Source organism: Phaenicophaeus curvirostris, chromosome 2, assembly GCF_032191515.1.
Source record: "Phaenicophaeus curvirostris isolate KB17595 chromosome 2, BPBGC_Pcur_1.0, whole genome shotgun sequence".
Taxonomy (NCBI): Eukaryota; Metazoa; Chordata; class Aves; order Cuculiformes; family Cuculidae; genus Phaenicophaeus; species Phaenicophaeus curvirostris.
This window is the reverse complement of record NC_091393.1, coordinates 118,052,920-118,070,590: the sequence shown is the minus strand read 5'-3', so window position 1 is coordinate 118,070,590 and position 17,671 is coordinate 118,052,920. Positions and strand designations below refer to the sequence as shown.

The following is a 17,671-nucleotide window of genomic DNA, read 5'->3' as shown; positions in this document are numbered from 1 at the left end:
TGCTCCAAGCACTGAGTCAGACTGGCTGATACAGGCATTTTTGTCCTCCCAGCCAGCACAGCTGGGAGGGAGGGAGCTGGATTTTCTTCTGGCTCACCCTTTGCAGCAGGATTATTGAGCAAGGACCCAGGACCTGTACAGGTATCAAGGAAGGAAGCATCTCCTGCGGCCTCAGGAGGGAAGAACGCCTTGGGTGGTTTTCAGGGCAGAGCAGTGTGCCAGGAGACAAGGTGCAAGGTCTGGTCAGCAGAGTGGTGGCATCTCCCCGGAGCCTGGTGAGATGCGGAAGTGACAAATCACACACCTGCCCTTGGGGAGTGGTGGTTTCAGCCACACCTGAAAATTCCAGCCTGGTTAGGATTTTACAAGGTCCTGCTTTCTTGGGACTGAGGGAAAACCGTGTTGTGTGGTGCGTTCTTGGCATTGGTGAGTCCGCACCTTGAATCCTGGGTTCAGTGTTGCTCGTCTCACTCCAAGAAAGACCTTGAGAGGCTGGAGCATGTACAGAGAAGGGGAACAGAGCTGGGGAAGGGGCTGGAGCCCGGGGTTATGAGAACCAGCTGAGGGCCCTGGGGCTGTTTAGCCTGAAGAGAAGAATCGCAGCCTACAGCTCCCTGAAGGGAGGTTGGAGCGAGGTGGTTGTTGGTCTTTTCTCCCAAGTGAGTCAGTGGGATGAGAGGAAATGGCCTCAAGCTGCACCAGGGCAGATTCAGGTTAGACATCAGGATTCTCTGATTCTATGCCTTCCTGTGACTCCATCAGTTCCCTACAGCAAGGTTGGGCTCCCCACACAGTGAAGTCGCTGGTAGAGCCAACACATGGACCAGGACCACAATATGACAACAAGATGAGAGGCAGAAGGCTGCTTGTCCTGGTGAGCCTCCATTCCTCCTGCTTAGAATCTTTGGCTGTGGGCTGTTCCTTCTGGAGGTAGTGAGCAGAGGCAACACTGGAAGAAGCTGTTTCTCAGCTCAGTTCCCTCTCTTCTCTTCAGCAGCCATAGGTTTGATGAAGCATCGTGGATGAGACCTGCCTTGACAACATCTTGGTGGGGTCTAAGCATTTCCATCCAGCAGCGTGGTGACCAACAAAACCCTGTTTCCACTGAAGTCAAAAGAAGAGAAGCTGCTGAGAAAAGCCTGTGGACTTTGGTCCTGAAGATCTGCAAATGTGCTCCAGCTGGGGAGGACACACTTGTCCTGGGAGATGCCCTCATTCCCGGTTGGCAGCCTGTCCACCCAGAGCCTTTGGACTGCAGATATGACAGGAATTACACATGAATTTTAGCTGAGAACCAGCCAGCAGAGTTTGCTGTGGAAGGTGTAAAGGTTTCCCAGCTGGGACATGGGCTGGAGGTGGTCTCAAGTCCTGTCCTTGTTCAGGAAGCTGGTGGTGTCCAGCTCTCCCAGCACCAGGTGTCCCAGGGAGCAGGAGCTTCCTTTTCAATTTCTCCTGTTCCCCAAATCCTCCCTTCACGAGTGTCATATGCAGAAGAGGTACACCTTGGGCCAGGTCCAGGGCACCTCCAAGCAGGTCTGGGTCTCTGTCCTCACACACAGAGGGTTCCTCTAATCCCTCAAGGTCAAACATGCCACCCAGGGCCTGTTCCGTTGCCTGAACGCTGGCACGCAGATGCCATCTGTGCAGGGCCAGAGACCTGCTGCATTCCAGAGCAGTGCTTGGAGGCCACGCCAAGGAGATGTTTTACAGGACCTCAAGCATCGTTTGACACCATCTCTGCAAGGAGCTGTATTTAAAAAAGGCTTTAAAAAAGCCTGAAGAGTTGTGGTGGAGAGAAAACCTTCAGATAGAAAACTGGGGACATGATGCATGGATCCAAGGTCTCCTTTGATGATCCCAGAGACTCATCTGAACCCACCGTGGGATGGTGCTGGAGGGGAGGAGGAGTAGAGAAGGCTCTGCCAGTGGGATTGGGCTGCAAAGCAGGACACATTGGAGGCTGATTTACTGCATAAAGATTGTATTGTCCCCTCAATTGCTTTATAAACCAGTTTTTGCCGTCATGTAGAGGTCCAGCACGGGCTGAAGAGACGGAGCCAGCTGGAATTTCTCCTCTAGCTGCTTGTGAATGTGGGGAAGAAGCCCGTCCCCTCAAGAGTGATGCCTGTGCAGCAAACTTTGTCCTTTGCGCTTGGCACCGAAGAACTGGGTTGGGTTCATCGAGTGGCAGGGACCTTAGCGGTGGAGTGAAACCAACCCTGCTTTTCACCTCTGTCTCCCTGCTTCCCGCTCTGCAATGGAAGAAATCCCAGCGCCGAGTATTCCTTTTCCCTGGATTAGGCTGCGTGTGTTGGCTGGAGCAGTCTCGGTCAGCTTGGCTTCAGTTCCTTACTGTACATCTGGTCCTCATCTGGAGTTAAAAGGATAAACATGTCTGCTGCTTGGGAACTGCTGGCATGTTCCAGCCCTCGCCTTTGTACCTCTCTGCGAGCATGATCTGCCACGGCTCTCTTCATCGTGTCAGACCCGGCAAATCCGATTGACTCCAATTAGTCACGTCATTGGAATGTCTCTCATTACATATTAATCTTATTCCCAAAGAATATCGAGCGAGCTTTGCAGAAATCGTATTTTTTTGCAGCTCAAAAGATTCCTCTTCGCCTTCAGCTGCTTCGCTTCCAGCTGCTCTGGCTCCGTCTAAGCCTTCCCGCTTTCGTGCCGGCAGAAGTTTCACTCTGCCTCCCTAAAACACCCATGGGAGCCTGCAAAAGCATCAAAGTTTTTATCCCAGACCTCACTGAAATGCTCTCCAGGCTTTGTTTCTTGGAGAGGTTCATCCCTACGAGCAGTTCTCTGAGTGGCTCAGCTGATGTTGGAGCCGGGAGATGAGGCTGCATCCCGTGAGATGGGAGCAGGTCCCCATGGCTGCAGGAGCTCGAGCATCTCCCAGCTCAGCCTCCTTGTTGCTTCGTAAACCTTAACATGACTCCTCTTGTCTTCTTCTCTCTGCAGCCAGTGCATCACTTCACAGCTGGATGAGCTCCTGTGTCCTCCCACCACGCCGGAGGGTCGGAATGACGAGAAGGCCCTGCTCGAGCAGCTCGTCTCTTTCCTCAGCGGCAAAGATGAGACAGAGCTGGCCGAGCTGGATCGAGCTCTCGGGATCGACAAACTCGTTCAGGTAAAGAGAGAACTACCCGTGGGACTCACCGGAGGTCAGATACGGGTCCAGGCAGAATATAGTCATTGAATCATAGGATGGTTTGGGTTGGAAGGGACCTTAAAGCCCATCCAGTTCCAACCCACCTGCCATGGCAGGGACACCTCCCACTGGATCAGGCTGCTCCAAGCCTCATCCAACCTGGCCTTCAACACCTCCAGGGTCGGGGCAGCCACAGCTTCCCTGGGCAACCTGGGCCAGGGCCTCCCCACCCTCAGTGTGAAGAATTTCTTCCTAATGTCTAATCTAAATCTTCCCCCTTACAATTTAAAGCCATTCCCCCTCGTCCTATCACTGCAGGCCCTCCCCAGCTTTCTTACAGCCCCCATCTGATACTGGAAAGCCACTCGAAGGTCTTCCTGCAGCCTTCTCTTCTCCAGGCTGGACAACCCCAACCCTCTCAGCCTGTCCTCATAGCAGAGGTGCTCCAGCTCTTGAATCATTTTTGCGGCCTCCTCTGGACCTGTCCCAACAGTTCCACATCCTTCTTATGCTGGAGATTCCAGAACTGGACACAAGAATCCAGGTGGCGTCTCATGAGAGCAGAGTAGAGGGAGAGAATCCCTTCCCTGGCCCTGCTGGCTACGCTTCTTTTGATGCAGCCCAGGACACGGTTTGGCTTTCAGGGCTCACATCGCCGGCTCATGTTGAGCTGAGGCTTGATGTGAGCACGGAGGAGGATTTCCAACATCTGGTAACAGGAGGCCAGATGTGAGTGGGAACGCACGAGCGCATCAGGTTCAGAGACGATACTTAACACCATGCCGTTCTCTCCCCTCACACACAAAAAAAGCTGGAAAACAGCCCCATGAAATACAATATCTCGCTGCTCTGCTTTTCAAACGCAATTCCCCATGAGAATCGGCAGCCTGGCAAAGAGGCGGCCGAGCGGTTTTGGCTCATGTAATAGGGGAGCGCTGGCAAGCTCTCCCGCTTCCCCACCTTACCAAGAGGGATTAGGGCACGGAGGAGCGTTCCCGCTGGAATCCCACAGCCTGGGATTCCTGAGCTTGGGTTGTGCTGCCTAATAATATATCTAATGGCCTGGCTGGTATGAAACCGTGCAGCCCTTGCTATCAGGATTGGTTTACAGTGCAGCTGCCCCGCTGTCTCGGGTTGAACCACAGGGAAAAGATTTCCTTTCAGCGGTGCTCTCATACTCGGATAGTGCTGGGGCCCTGGATTCTGCAGCTGAGCTCCACTGGAGGCTCCCTGCTTGGGTATTATCCACAGGGGCAGATGCTTCTGAAGGGTCCAGGATTTCATAAATACCAGAACATGGCAGGGGCAGAAAGCCGTCTGCAGGGGAGTGAGGGAGAGAGGTGGAAAATGAGATGGATTGCTTGGGATTTGTCTCAGGGTGGTTTCTTTTTCCGTGCCCCTTAGGGCTCGCATGCATGTTTTTTTCCAAAACAAGGAACAGAATCAAAACTCTGCTGATAAATGGGACATCCTGGGAAAGAAGCTTCTAAGCCAGTCCCTGCAGCTGCTCTGGGCCTGATCCTGCTTCATTTAAGCCCGGAGGTGGCCCAGCTCCTAATGTGGCCCTTGCCATCATCCCACGATGCTTATCTTTTCATGAGCAATTTGAGGGACCTGTTGTAGAATCACAGAATCTCTTGGTTTGAAAAGACCTTTGAGATCCTCGAGTCCAACCGTACCTTTCCAATACTAAACCAGATCCCTGAGCAACTCATCTACCTGCCTTTTAAATACCTCCAGGGATGGGGACTCCAGCACCACCCTGGGCAGCCTCTGCCAGTGCCTGAGAACCCTTTCAGTGAAGAAATTGTTCCTGTGTCTAATCTGAACCTGCCCTGGTGCAACTTGAAGCCATTCCCTCTTGTCCTGTTGCTGTCACTTGAGAGAAGAGACCAACACCCACCTGGCTCCAACCTCCTTTAAGGCAGTTGTAGACAGTGATGAGGTCTCCCCTCAGCCTCTCTTTCTCCAGGCTAAAAACCCAGGTCTCTCAGCCACTCCTCATAAAGCTTGTTCTCCAGCCCCTTTTCCCCAGCTCCCTTCCCCTTCTCTGGACGTCTTCCAGCTCCTCGGTGTCTTTTTTGTATTGAGGGCCCCAAAATGATCCCTGGATGGGAGCAAAGCTGGGTCGGGGTCCACATGTGAGAAAATCACTGTGAAGAGGGTGCTGCTCAGCATGGGAAGCAGTGGATTGGTGTGGGGACACCGGGCACCATCAGAGGGCATCTCAATCCAGCAGCGTGTTGCTGCTGGAGCCTGTGCAGCACAGGAAAGGGTGGCTGGAATCTGCCCCAGCTGCGTCTGCAAAACCCTCGTGAAATGAGTGAGCTGTTGCAGCTGCATCTTTGGCAAGAGCAGCCCTAGTAGGAAGGAGCAGAGAGGCTGAACTCCCTGCCCCTGACTTGGGAAAAGAAACCGAGGCAGGCCATGATTCTGGATGCACAGCCTGGATAAAAAGGATGTGGTGAACACCCGACTCAGGAATCGACTCATGGAAATTGAAAAAAAGCAGATTGAGTGTATCGTTAGTAAGTTCACGAATGACACCAAGCTGGGGTAGGGGGAATGTCTGGAGAAGAGGAACAGAGCTGGGGAAGGGTCTGGAGCCCAGGGGCTCTGGGAGCTGTTTGGTGTGGAGAAGAGGAGGCTGAAGGGAGACCTCATCACTCTCTGCAGCTCCTGGAAAGGAGGTTGGAGCCATTTTCTCCCAAATGATAAGCGATAGGATGAGGGGAGACGGCCTCGAGTCGCACCAGGGCAGGTTCAAATTAGATATCAGGAAAAATGTCTTCACAGAAAGAGTTCTCGGGCACTGGCAGAGGAGGCTCAGGGAGGTGGTGGAGTTCCCAGCCCCGGAGGGATTTAAAAGGCAGGTAGATGAGTTGCTCAGGGATCTGGTTTAGTATTGGACAGGTACAGTTGGACTCAATGATTTCAAAGGTCTTTTCCAACCAAGTGATTCTATGATTCTATGATTTCATTAATAGGAATTTGGGCTTTTTCCATGGCTTTGGCTGATGCTCAGAAATACTTTTAATAGTTCCATGAAATATTTGCTTGAAGGACATTTTCAGTGACACGTCAGCATAAAGGCAACCTTGGGAAGAAAAGGTCTTGATAGTCCCCTTCCAGGATGTACTCTTGGCAGGTGGGGATTCACATCCCCTGAGGTGAGGGTATTTACTCTGACTTGGTCAAACCCACTGTCTTCTCCATGCTACTACAACCATGGTGGGATGAAACATAGAAGGTACCTGTACCTAGTTTAATCAGGAAGCAGCTGGAAATGAGATAGTTTGGAGAGGGAAGAGCAGAAGAGGCTCATTTCAGCAGGTCTGTGGTGCTGCTCACCCAGTCCTATAACCATATGAACTCCATCTTAATTTATCTTAAGTGGTTAAATTTTCCCCACCACCATCTTAATTGATCCCAAGGCGTCTGATCCAACACTTAAAGTGAGCCTACAGAAAAGCTGGGGAGGGGCTCTTGATCAGGGAGTGCAGGAGTAGGATGAGGGGGAACAGTTTTCAGCTGCCAGAGGGGAGATTGAGGTGAGATCTTAGGCAGAAATGTTTCCCTGGGAGGGTGGGGAGGCCCTGGCCCAGGTTGCCCAGAGAAGTGGTGGCTGCCCCATCCCTGGAGGTGTTCAAGGCCAAACCATTCCATGATTGCCAACCAAACCATTCCATGATTGCCAACCAAACCATTCCCCTACGCTCATCCCTGCCTTCCAGCCTCAGTCCTTCTGTGGGCACCATCTAAGCAAATCCCATCACCTGTGGGATGTGAATGTGGTTTCTTATAATGCAGCTTTGCCTTAATCCGTGGAACTTGGATTAAGGATTCTGGCTCCCAGGTGTTGCTACTCTGTGGGTTCATAGCTCCAACTCCTGATTTCTTATCTCTGCAGCTCCCTGAGAGGAGGTTGGAGCCAGGTGGGTGCTGCTCTCTTCTCCCAAGTGACAAGCTATAGGACGAGAATAAATGGCCTCAAGTTGCACTAGGGGAGGTTCAAGTGGGCTACTGGGAACAATCTCTTCACAAAAGGAGTGGTGAAGCCCTTGCAGAGGCTGCCCAGGGCAGTGGTGGAGTCCTTGTCCCTGGAGGGGTTCTGATCTTTTCTTCTCCCTTTGCCTTCACCAGGGCGGCGGGCTGGAAGCCCTGACGGAGCGGTTCCAGCCCCAACAAGCCACCCCACCCCTCATGATGGAACAGAAAGCTGGAATGTACCCCCAGCCTTATTCCTCTTCGTCTCCCACCACCAACCTTCCCGGTGCTTTCCCTGGCATGGTCAGGCAGAAGCCGTCCTTTGGGGCCATGCCGGTGCAGGTCCCGCCACCCCGCGGAGCCTTCCCCACCAACATGGCCATGCAGCCCCGGCAGACGCTCAACAGACCCACCACAGCTCCAAATCAGCTCCGACTCCAGTTGCAGCAGCGGCTCCAGGGCCAGCAGCAGGTAAACCTTCTCCATCTGCATCCTCGGGCTGTGGCCAGGGGATGGAGGGACCCTCAACCCAATCGGAAGGGATCACGTGGGTGGGACGATCCTACATCAGAGTTTTGAAGGTCTCTTTGGGTGTTTTTTTTCTTCTCCTACCTTCCAGCTGATCCATCAAAACCGGCAGGCGATCCTCAACCAGTTTGCAGCCAGCTCTCCCGTGGGCATCAATATGCGGGCGGGGATGCAGCAGCAGATTACGCCACAGGTAAGGGGGATGATGCGTGGTCCTCCAGTCTGGAAAAAATGAGAGTTAATCCCCATGTTAGCACAGCCTGGTGTGCTTCTCTCAGTCATTAACAGGAGAGAAAGACTTTCCCATGTGCCGTAGGTAGTTGCATGCGTGTTTCACTCTTATTCCAGTTTCTACACCACCTTGAGGTACAAAAGTGTTGATCTGGTGGAGGGTAGGGAGGCTCTGTAGAGGGATTCGGACAGGCTGGAGCCATGGGCTGAGGCCAATGGGATGGGGTTCATCATGGCCAAGTGCCGAGTCCTGCATTTGGGACACAAGAACCCCATGCTGCGCTCCAAGCTTGGGGAAGAGTGGCAAGAAAGCTGTGCAGCAGAGAAGGACCTGGAGATGTTGATTGACAGTGGCTGAACATGAGCCAGCAGTGGCCCAGGTGGCCAAGAAGGCCAACAGCATCCTGGCTTGTATCAGCCATGGGGTGGCCAGCAGGAGCAGGGAAGGGATTGTGCCCTTGCACTCAGCCTTGGTGAGGCTGCACCTTGAATCCTGGGTTCAGTTTTGGGCCCCTCACAAAAAGAAGAACCTTGAGGGGCTGGAGCGCATCCAGAGAAGGGGAACAGAGCTGGGGAAGGGGCTGGAGAACAAGTGTTATAAGAGCAGCTGAGGAAACTGGGGTCGTTTAGCCTGGAGAAGAGGAGGCTGAGAGGAGACCTCGTCACCATCTACAGGTGCCTGAAAGGAGGTTGTAGTGAGGTGGGTGTTGGTCTCTTCTCCCAAGTGACAGTGGTAGGATGAGAGGAAATGGCATCAAGTTATACCAGGGCAGGTTCAGATTAGACATCAGGAAAAAATTCTGTACAGAAAGGGTTCTCAGGCACTGGCAGAGGCTGCCCAGGGAGGTGGTTGAGTCTCCACCCCTGGAGATGTTTTAAAGCCAAATGAGTTGCTCAGGGATCTGGTTTAGTATTGTCAGGGATGGTTGGACTCAATAGTCTCAAAGGTCTTTTCCAACCAAGTGATTCTATGATTCTATTAAATCCTTCATTAACATGTAGGGAAGAATATGCTAATGCAATTAATTGAGAAGGATCTTTAGGAAGTGGATGCCATCCTTTCAATACCGGAATCTCTAGAGAATCCTAATGATCCTGCAAATCCCCCGGTGCTAAAGTTCTTGTTTGGTTTTAATAAAGTAGATGAAACATCTGCTAGGTACAAGGAGAAGTCGGAAAGCATAGCTGAGTTCTAGTGACTTCGTTCCACTACTTGGAGAAGGCTGGGCCTTTTCCTGAAGCAGCACGACATCCCTGATATTCCATTGGGAGCATTAGCAATAGGGAAAGGGACCAAATGGTTCCCCTCCGAGTTCCAGTTTCAGTCGCTGATGGCTTGTCGGTCTTGTCAACGTGGTTAAATCCAACACATCTGGCTCGGCCATGTGGGAAATGAGCCCATGGTGATGGAAAAGCTTGTGGGGTGGGGTGTTTTTCAAAGAGTACAGAACCAAAAGAGTTGAAATCAGGGATGCTAGGCTCTGGCACACAGCAGCATCCCAAGGAGGGCACAAGGAGGGCACAAGAAGGGCATTCCCTACCTGCAGCCCTGTGTCCAGTTCTGGAATCTCCAACATAAGAAGGAACTGCTGGAATGGGTCCAGAAGAGGCCATGGAGATGATCTGAGGGCTGGAGCACCTCTGCTATGAGGCCATGCTGAGAGAGTTGAGTTTGTTCAGCCTGGAGAAGAGAAGGCTGCGGGGAAACCTTAGAGCAGCTTCCAGCACTGAAAGGGGCTCCAGGAAAGCTGGGGAGGGGCTTTTTACAAGAGCCTGTAGTGATAAGATGAGGGGGAATGGCTTTAAATTGGAAGGGGGAAGATTTAGATTAGACATTAGGAAGAAATCCTCCACAATGAGAGTAGTGAGTCCCCAGCGCACGTTGCCCGGAGAAGTGGTGGCTGCCCCATCCCTGGAGGTGTTCAAGGCCAGGCTGGATGGGGCTTGGAGCAACCTGATCCAGCTTGCGGTGTCCCTGCCCGTGGCAGGAGGTTGGAACTGGATATTGTTTAAGTTCCCTTCCAAGCCAAACCACTCCATGATTCTATGAAGTGGGACCCTCAGAGGGGCGGGGTCGTTGGTGGCAGCCAGGTGAACAAGAGAACCAAGGCAGGGGGTGCTCTGAGCTGTTTGCCAGAAGCGGAGGGTCGTAGTGATAATGTGGGCATCCCCTTCTTTTCCGCAGCCTCCCCTCAACGCCCAGATGCTGGCTCAGCGCCAGCGCGAGCTCTACAGCCAACAGCACCGGCAGCGGCAGCTCATGCAGCAACGAGCCATCCTGATGAGACAGCAAAGCTTCGGCAACAACCTCCCTCCTTCCGCTGGGCTCCCGGTCCAGCTCGGAGCCGCTCGCTTACCCCAAGCGCCCCCTCAACAATTCCCTTACCCTCCAAACTACGGTACGACTCCGGGAAACCCACCCACCTCCACCAGTCCCTTCTCACCGTTGGCATCCAACCCCGAGGCGGCGCTGGCGAACCGCAGCAGCATGGTGAACCGGGGCATGATGGGCGGCGTTGGAGGGCAGTTCGGCACCGGGATGACCCCGCAAATGCAGCAGAACATCTTTCAGTATTCGGGATCAGGTACGACGAGCAGTGGGGTTGGACTGGGAAGCCATCTGGCAGAGCTCGCACCCTTGAGTCCTCCAAAATGCTCCTCCTTAAATATATTTGGTCCCAAAAGAGCCAAACCCTGGCTGAGATGCTTGGAATGAGCTCGTGCCTCTCGTGTGGGCACCACGTTGGTAGGAGATGGGTGAACCGGTGTGGAGTTGAGTGCAGGCACTGTCTTGGAGGTCAGGCATCTGCAAGGTCTCGGTAAGGTGGACATCACTGATGAGGAGAGAAATCTGCTTGGTGGCTGCAGTTGTCCTGCAGGAATAACAGGACAAGAAAACAAGTAATGGTTTTAAACTAAGGGAGGGGTCATTTAGACTGGATATAAGGAAGAAATCTTTTACACTGAGGGTGGTGAGACACTGGCACAGGTTGTCCGGAGATGTCGTGGCTGATCCCTGGAGCTGTTGAAGGCCATGCTGGATGGGGCTTTGAGGAACCTGATGCAGTGGGAGGTGTCCCTGCCCAGGGCAGGGGGTTGGAACTGCATGGGCTTTAAGGTCCTTTGCAAACCAAACCATTCTATGATTCTGTGAACCTCCTTTGGCAGCATCTCTCCAGAATGCTGGCTGTTTTCCAGCCCGGTGTGATGCTAAAGAGAACACCTGCTGATGGAAACCACTTGAGGGGGGTTTCCCTGCTCCTTCAATCATGAAATATTTGCATTTGCGCGAGGCAGCTGCTTGAAGTGAAAACCAGAGACCACAAAACTGAAAGTCAAACCTAAGGCACCAGTCCCAAGCAATGACCCCAGGGCTCAGTGTTGGGACCAGTTCTGTTTAATATTTTTAATCCATGGTCTGGATGAGGGGATCGAGTGCTCCCTCCGTTGGTTTGCAGATGACACCAAGTTGGGTGGGAGTGTTGATCTGCTGGAGGGCAGGAAGGCTCCGCAGAGGGATCTGCACAGGCCGGAGCCATGGGCTGAGGCCAACTGGATGTGGTTTAACAAAGCCACATGCCGGGTCCTGCACTTGGGACACAACAACCCCATGCAGCGCTCCGGGCCTGGGGAAGAGTGGCTGGAAAGCTGCCCAGCAGAGAAGGACCTGAGGTGCTGGAGGACAGTGGCTGAACATGAGCCAGCAGTGGCCCAGGTGGCCAAGAAGGCCAACAGCATCCTGGCTTGGATCAGCCATGGGGTGGCCAGCAGGAGCAGGGAAGGGATTGTCCCCCTGCACTCAGTGCTGGTGAGGCCACACCTCAAATCCTGGGTTCAGTTTTGGGCCCCTCACAAAAAGAAAAACCTTGAGGGGCTGGAGCGCATCCAGAGAAGGGGAACAGAGCTGGGGAAGGGTCTGGAGCCCAGAGATTCTGGGAGTGTCTGAGGGCCATGGGGCTGTTTAGTCTGGAGAAGAGGAGGCTGAGGGGAGACTCATCACTCTCTGCAGCTCCTGGAAAGGAGGTCGGAGACAGGGGAGGGGCTTTGGCTCTTCTCCCAGTTAACAGGTGATAGGATCAGAAGAAACTGTCTTAAGTTGCACCAGGGGAGGTTTAGACTGGATATTGGAAACAATTTCTTTCCTGAAAGAGTGATGAAGCCCTAGCAGAGGCTGCCCAGGGCAGTGGTGGAGTCCCCATCCCTGGAGGGGTTCAAAACACACGTGATTGTGGCACTTGGGGACATGGTTTAGTGGGGCTGGGCTGCTGGTTGGACTGGATGAGCGTAGAGGTCTTTTCCAGCCTTTATGATTCTACGGTTCAATGGTTTGATGCAGGGGAGGAGGGAAGTGGGTCTGGGCTCCACTGACACCGTCTCTTCTTCCCCAGGCATGGGTCAGCAAAGCGAACCTGCCTTCGCCCCATCCCTCAGCCCCAGCAGCCCTTTGATGTCCCCCCAGCTCCCTCCTTCACAAAGCCCCATGCTGCAGCCGGCCCCGCCGACACCGGGCTACCAGTCGCCTGACATGAAGACCTGGCAGCAAGGAGCCATGGGGAACAGCAAGTAAGATCCCGGTGGGGATAACCCGGAATGCGCAGGTCACACAGGCAGAGAAGGTGGCAAGGTGACACCAAGGTGATGGTAGCAGCTGTAGGTGACACCTGGCTGAGGACACATGCTGAGCTCAGGCTGTGTTGCCCTGCTGCGACATCCTGCAGAAACCACCACCAACACAGGGTTTTGGAGCTTCAGCTCTCCAGAAATTAGGAAAAATAACACCACAAAAGTTCACCTGGGGGATGCCCTTTGTGTCTTGGCTCTGTGATGGTTGCTGGGTTAACCCCTCCTTGATGAGCAGCACAGAGCAGGAGGTTCCTGGGTGGGGTGGGACGAGATGGAAGCGCTGTTGGAGGTCGGATGCTTCACCGTGCCTTGCAATGGAGAGCTGACCTCCTGCCCGGAGCCGAAGTGAGGATGGTGCGGTGTTGAGGAGGGCGCTGGAAGGAGAGTTTGGTGTTAAACAGAGCAGGGTTTTGCATCTGAGTGATCCTCAATCCAGCCTGAAGCCCTGTAACTATTTTTCTTATGGCACTGGTATTTCTCCTGCTCTGCTCCATCTCCCGAGGGAGCTGCCTGCCACAGCAGGAGCAGAGGGCGGATGTTTCCGCATAGGCCACCTCCCTTCTTTTGGTCTCTTTCTCCCAAGGAAAAAGTGATAGGATGAGAGGAGACTGCTTCTGGTTGCACCAGGGGAGGTTTCGTTTGCATATTAGGAACAATTTCTTTACTGAAAGAGCAGTGAAGCCCTGGCAGAGGCTGCCTAGGGCAGTGGTGGAGTCCCCATCCCTGGAGGGGTTAAAAAAAACCGTGTGGCCGTGGCACTTGGGGACAGGGTTTAGTAGGCACAGTAGGGTTGGGCTGGATGAGCTGAGAGGGCTTTTCCAAAACTAATAAGTGCAAGCCTTGGTACAGGCAGCATCCCAAGACCCCCCTGTCCCTTCTGCTCTACCAGCTCTGCTGCGAACGGTCTTGGTGGTCACCAAGAGGCCATTGCAGCTCAGGCCAGGGTCAGCACACACCTCCAGGTGCCTCTTGCTGCTCCACACAGCCGGGTAATGCCTTTTCCTCTCTCTCTTTCCAGTGTATTTGGCCAAGCGGGGCAGAGCCAGCCGGCACCCGCTCAGCAGGGAATGTACAACAACATGAGCATCACCGTCTCCATGGCAGGAGGAAACACCAACGTCCAGAACATGAACCCCATGGCTGGACAGATGCAGATGAACTCGCTGCAGATGCCTGGGATGAACTCCATGTGCTCGGAGCAGGTCAGTCCCAACCCATTCCTGCTCCTGGGATGGGCAGGCAGCTCCCAGGGGTCTGGGACTCCCTGGCTTTGGAGGTAACAGTGCCTGAAGGGGCGAAGGGGGAAAAGTCTGGCTGCTGCTTTTTGGGTGTTCTGGGGTGTCCTTGTGAATCTCCAGCCCTCACAGTGGGACTGGTGGTGGGTCCACGTGTGGCCGCGCATCCCTGCGGGGCTGTGAAAGCTGGGAATGGGGAATGGGAACAGTTGGGTACAGGACCCTTGCACAGCGCCAACCTGAAGCCCCAAAACCTTTGGTGGAAGTCTCCCTGGGCCAGATCAAGCTGCCTCCAGTGTTTCCAGCAGCTGGGATTTGTCTCAGCACCGTTAAGCTCCTGGAGGATATGCTTGGCTCGTTGATTTTGCATGGGATATTATGGGCTGGGGCTTGCAGCCTCCCTAGGGAGTAGCTGTGGGGCTCGGCAGGGAAGGAGGCTGTCCCTGCCGCGAGCTGGCTGCGTGCACGGGCTGAGCTGGTGGCTTTTGTCCCTGTCACCAAGCTGTTCGGTGGTGTTTCCGTGCTCCCTCAGAGCAAGAACAGCCCGGGGGAAAAGGGTAGGAGGTGGGGAGAAAGGTGAAACAGGTCCCGGATGCCCATGGGATCCCTCACCGATGCCCCCAAAATCTTCATCTCACAGTGCAGGGTGGATGCTGGCAGGTTCCCCAGCGCTGCCTCATCCCCAAAATTCATTGCGAGAGGGCAGCGAGTGCCCCTCCAGCATCTGGAAGTCCCAGCTGAGCCTGGATCTTGCTTTTTTTTGACAGGTAAATGACCCAGCGCTGAGACCCGCGGGCCTTTACTGCAACCAGCTTTCCTCCACTGACCTTTTGAAAACAGAAGCAGATGGGGCGCAGGTCAGTAAGAAACTGCTAAGCACATCTCAGGTATCCCGAGGAGTTTGACAAGATTCCCCCCATCCCCAGCAAAGGCCAAACGGCCCCGGCCATTCCGCCTTGGCGTGCTTGGTTTCTGCCTGGACCAGCCCTGGTTAGCAGGGTTGGGTTGCAGCCACCGTGGTCCCACCAGCACTGGGTGACATCAGTGCCCTCTTTGCATCCCAGCTCACGCCGCTGCCTTGAGCGTTTTTGGCCTTGTTCCTGGCACGGAAGAACGGCGATGCCACGGCTGAACTGGAAAAATAAATGTCTTGGTGCTAAACGCCCCTTAGCCTGGCTCGCTGTGGCTCCAGAGGGTTTCTTTCCTAGGCTCGGGGCCATCACCGGAGTGGCCCGTGGTCCCTGTGCCACCAGGCCACCATGTTAAAGGAAATTTGGATGGGGGAGGCTCCGGGGGCAGCATCTGTTGCTGCAAGCAGCGCCTGTCGCTGCAGGCAGCGCTGCTGGACGCTGCCCATCCCTCTGAGCATCACCAAAGTGCGCCCAGCCACTCGCCTCCAGCTCCGGGAACGATCCAGTTCATCCCTAGCTCATCCAGCACCCGCCGGCATCACGGCATCGCCTCCCCCTTCCCCGTAGCAACAGCTTTGGTTCCGTAGGGACACACCGGGACACACCAAACCTCTTAATTCTGATCAAACAGCCGCGCTGGACCTCGCTCACCACCACCACCCCACACCACCGGCACGGCCACCGCGCCGCAGCCCCTTCACGCCAAGCTGGGGGCCTTTTTTCCCCCAAAAAAGATCTATTTTTCCCTTTTTTTGATGAGCAACGTTATGAACCTCGCCGAGCCGAATGAGTTGCAGCGGTTTTCTTTTTATAGGACAAGAAGACCGAAGAGTTCTTCTCTGGGGTGGCTCCAGACTAGAGGAAGTTCTCTAGTGAGTTTCCACTTCACGTAGTTCCCAGCTCCGCTGCCGCCAGAACCCTACCCCGGCCTTGCTAAATCCATTTTTTTTTTTTTTTCCCCCTATTTTGTGTCCCAGCAGGTACAACAGGTTCAGGTCTTCGCCGACGTGCAGTGTACAGTGAATCTGGTAGGAGATCCCTACCTCAACCCACCGGCTCCCTTGGGTGCTGCCAAGAACGCCGCGGGGCCGCCGCCGCCGCCGGGCCAGCAGAAGAGCCTCCTTCAGCAGCTACTGACTGAATAACTGCTTTGCGAGGAATGTGAAATTGCAAACACAAAAGACGACCTACAGAGAGATATAAATATATATATTATATATTTTTCTGAGATTTTTGATATCTCAACCCGCAGCCATTCTTCAGCTCGTAGTGTTTGGAGCAAAAAGGGGGTGGCTTTTTGTTTTATTGGGTGGGGGTGGGTTTTTTTCCCCTTTATTTTCCCTTTCCCACCTTTTTTTCCCCCTTTCCCCCGCCTTGTTTCCCCTCCCTTTTTTATTTTGCCCCCCCTTTTCATTTTTCTCTCCCTTTCCCCTTTTAAATACCTTTTTTCCCCTCTTTATTTTGCTCCACTCCCTTTTCCCTCTTTTTTTATTCCACCTTTTTATTTTGCTCCCCTCACATTTCTCCCTTTTTTTAAATTCCTTTTTCCCTTTTTATTTCTTTTTTCTCTTCTTTTCCCCTTTAATTCCCTTTTTTCCTTTTATTTTTCTCCCTCCTTTTTTAATTCCTTCTCCTCCCTTTTTATTTTGCTCTCTCTTTTATTCCCCCCTTTTTTAATTCCTTTTTTCCCCTCCTTATTTTGCTCCTCACCTTTTTTCAACTCCCTCTCCCCTCTACCCCCCCCATTTTATTTTGCTCCCTTCCTTTTCCCCTCTTTTTTTTAGTCCCCTTTTTTTGTTCCTTTTGGCTTTTTTTTTTTTAAAAAAAAAAAACAAAAACAAAAGCGTTGGATGTCGGCGAAGCGCCGAGGCGGGACAGTTTGGTTTCTTGAGCCAAACTTACAGATGATTCTTATTTTTGTAATCATTTTGCTGGCTTCTTAACCTGGAGGAAGGTTTCTCGGGGAGGGGGGGAAGAAGAAGGCAGCTGGAGGACTGCGGCGGCGGCAGGAGGAGGAGGAAGCTCAGTTTCAGCTGGATCTGTCACTGATCACGTCTCGGCGCGGGGCACGGAAGGGGATCGGCGCTGGATTTCTGCAGGAAAAGCCGTTTTTTTTTTAATTCACGCTTAAACAACCCCTCCCGGTCTCTCCCCTCCGCCCCAGCCCGCTTGTGCGTACAATCAGCTTTTTCTAGCAATCGTGAGTTTGTTGGTTTTAAAGAAAAAAAAAAAAAATCAGAGTATTTTGACCCAACATTTTTTTTTCCACGTTTTATGCCGGTTTCAAAGCCTCCGAGCGAAACGGGGAGGGGGGGGCTCCAATGTGTATATTGCAGCAGGAGGAAAAAAATACACAAAAAAAGACAAAAAAAAAAGAACAGTTTGGGGAAAAAAACTGCAATAATTTTTAGGGTTAAGGCTGGGGGGAGGGGTTCTGTCAATTACTGTAGATAAAATTTTCTGATTAAATATTAAATAAAATTAAGCAGTCGGTTCTTTCTGCTTTGATTGTGTTTAACGGCTGAGGTAGCTTAAACTATTTAAAATAATAATAATAAAATAATAATAATAATTGAATTCTCTGCTGGGAGATAGCTTATTTTTTTTTCCCTCGAGCCTTTCACTGTAAATAGCTCTGAGCTCTGTATAAATTTATTTTTTCTCTTAGTTTGGGGTCTCTTTTAGTATTCACTGCGGATTTTACTGGGAGGGAACAAGGGGAGGGTTTTTTCTACAAATTGTGCTGGTGCGTGGAAAAATGTTGATTTGCAAGAGTTAAAGATGACAAACAAACAAACAAAAAAAGAAGAGTTGCCAGCGAATGTTTCCTTGTTTCCATGCTGAGGGGATGGCAGAGTGGAACCAGAGCCCTTTGGGGCGAAGAGCGTGGCTGCAAAATCCACATCTTAAAGTGCAAACCAGCATCTTGAATCCCAAAATGCTGTAGAGAAAAGAGAAATCTTTCTTTGTGGGGTTCTCGGTCCCCGAATTCA

General features: G+C 52.8%; 1 protein-coding gene across 6 annotated transcripts in view; it reads left to right on the top strand.

The window, feature by feature from the left end:
- NCOA1 (nuclear receptor coactivator 1) overlaps nucleotides 1-17,255 on the top strand; it is a 175,945-nt gene extending 158,690 nt beyond the window's left edge. For 3 of the 6 annotated variants that reach the window (XM_069850603.1, XM_069850604.1, XM_069850606.1), the window contains 8 exons: nucleotides 2,974-3,142; nucleotides 7,307-7,621; nucleotides 7,770-7,871; nucleotides 10,095-10,494; nucleotides 12,298-12,472; nucleotides 13,551-13,734; nucleotides 14,535-14,624; nucleotides 15,656-17,255. In XM_069850603.1, the coding sequence (XP_069706704.1) occupies nucleotides 2,974-3,142; nucleotides 7,307-7,621; nucleotides 7,770-7,871; nucleotides 10,095-10,494; nucleotides 12,298-12,472; nucleotides 13,551-13,734; nucleotides 14,535-14,624; nucleotides 15,656-15,823 (1,603 nt within the window). In that variant the 3' untranslated portion in view covers nucleotides 15,824-17,255. Of the gene's footprint in view, nucleotides 1-2,973; nucleotides 3,143-7,306; nucleotides 7,622-7,769; nucleotides 7,872-10,094; nucleotides 10,495-12,297; nucleotides 12,473-13,550; nucleotides 13,735-14,534; nucleotides 14,625-15,492; nucleotides 15,551-15,655 lie in introns of all 6 variants that reach the window. The other 3 variants (XM_069850608.1, XM_069850609.1, XM_069850607.1) reach the window with 3 other exon arrangements.
- The last annotated feature ends 416 nt before the right edge of the window (nucleotides 17,256-17,671 follow it).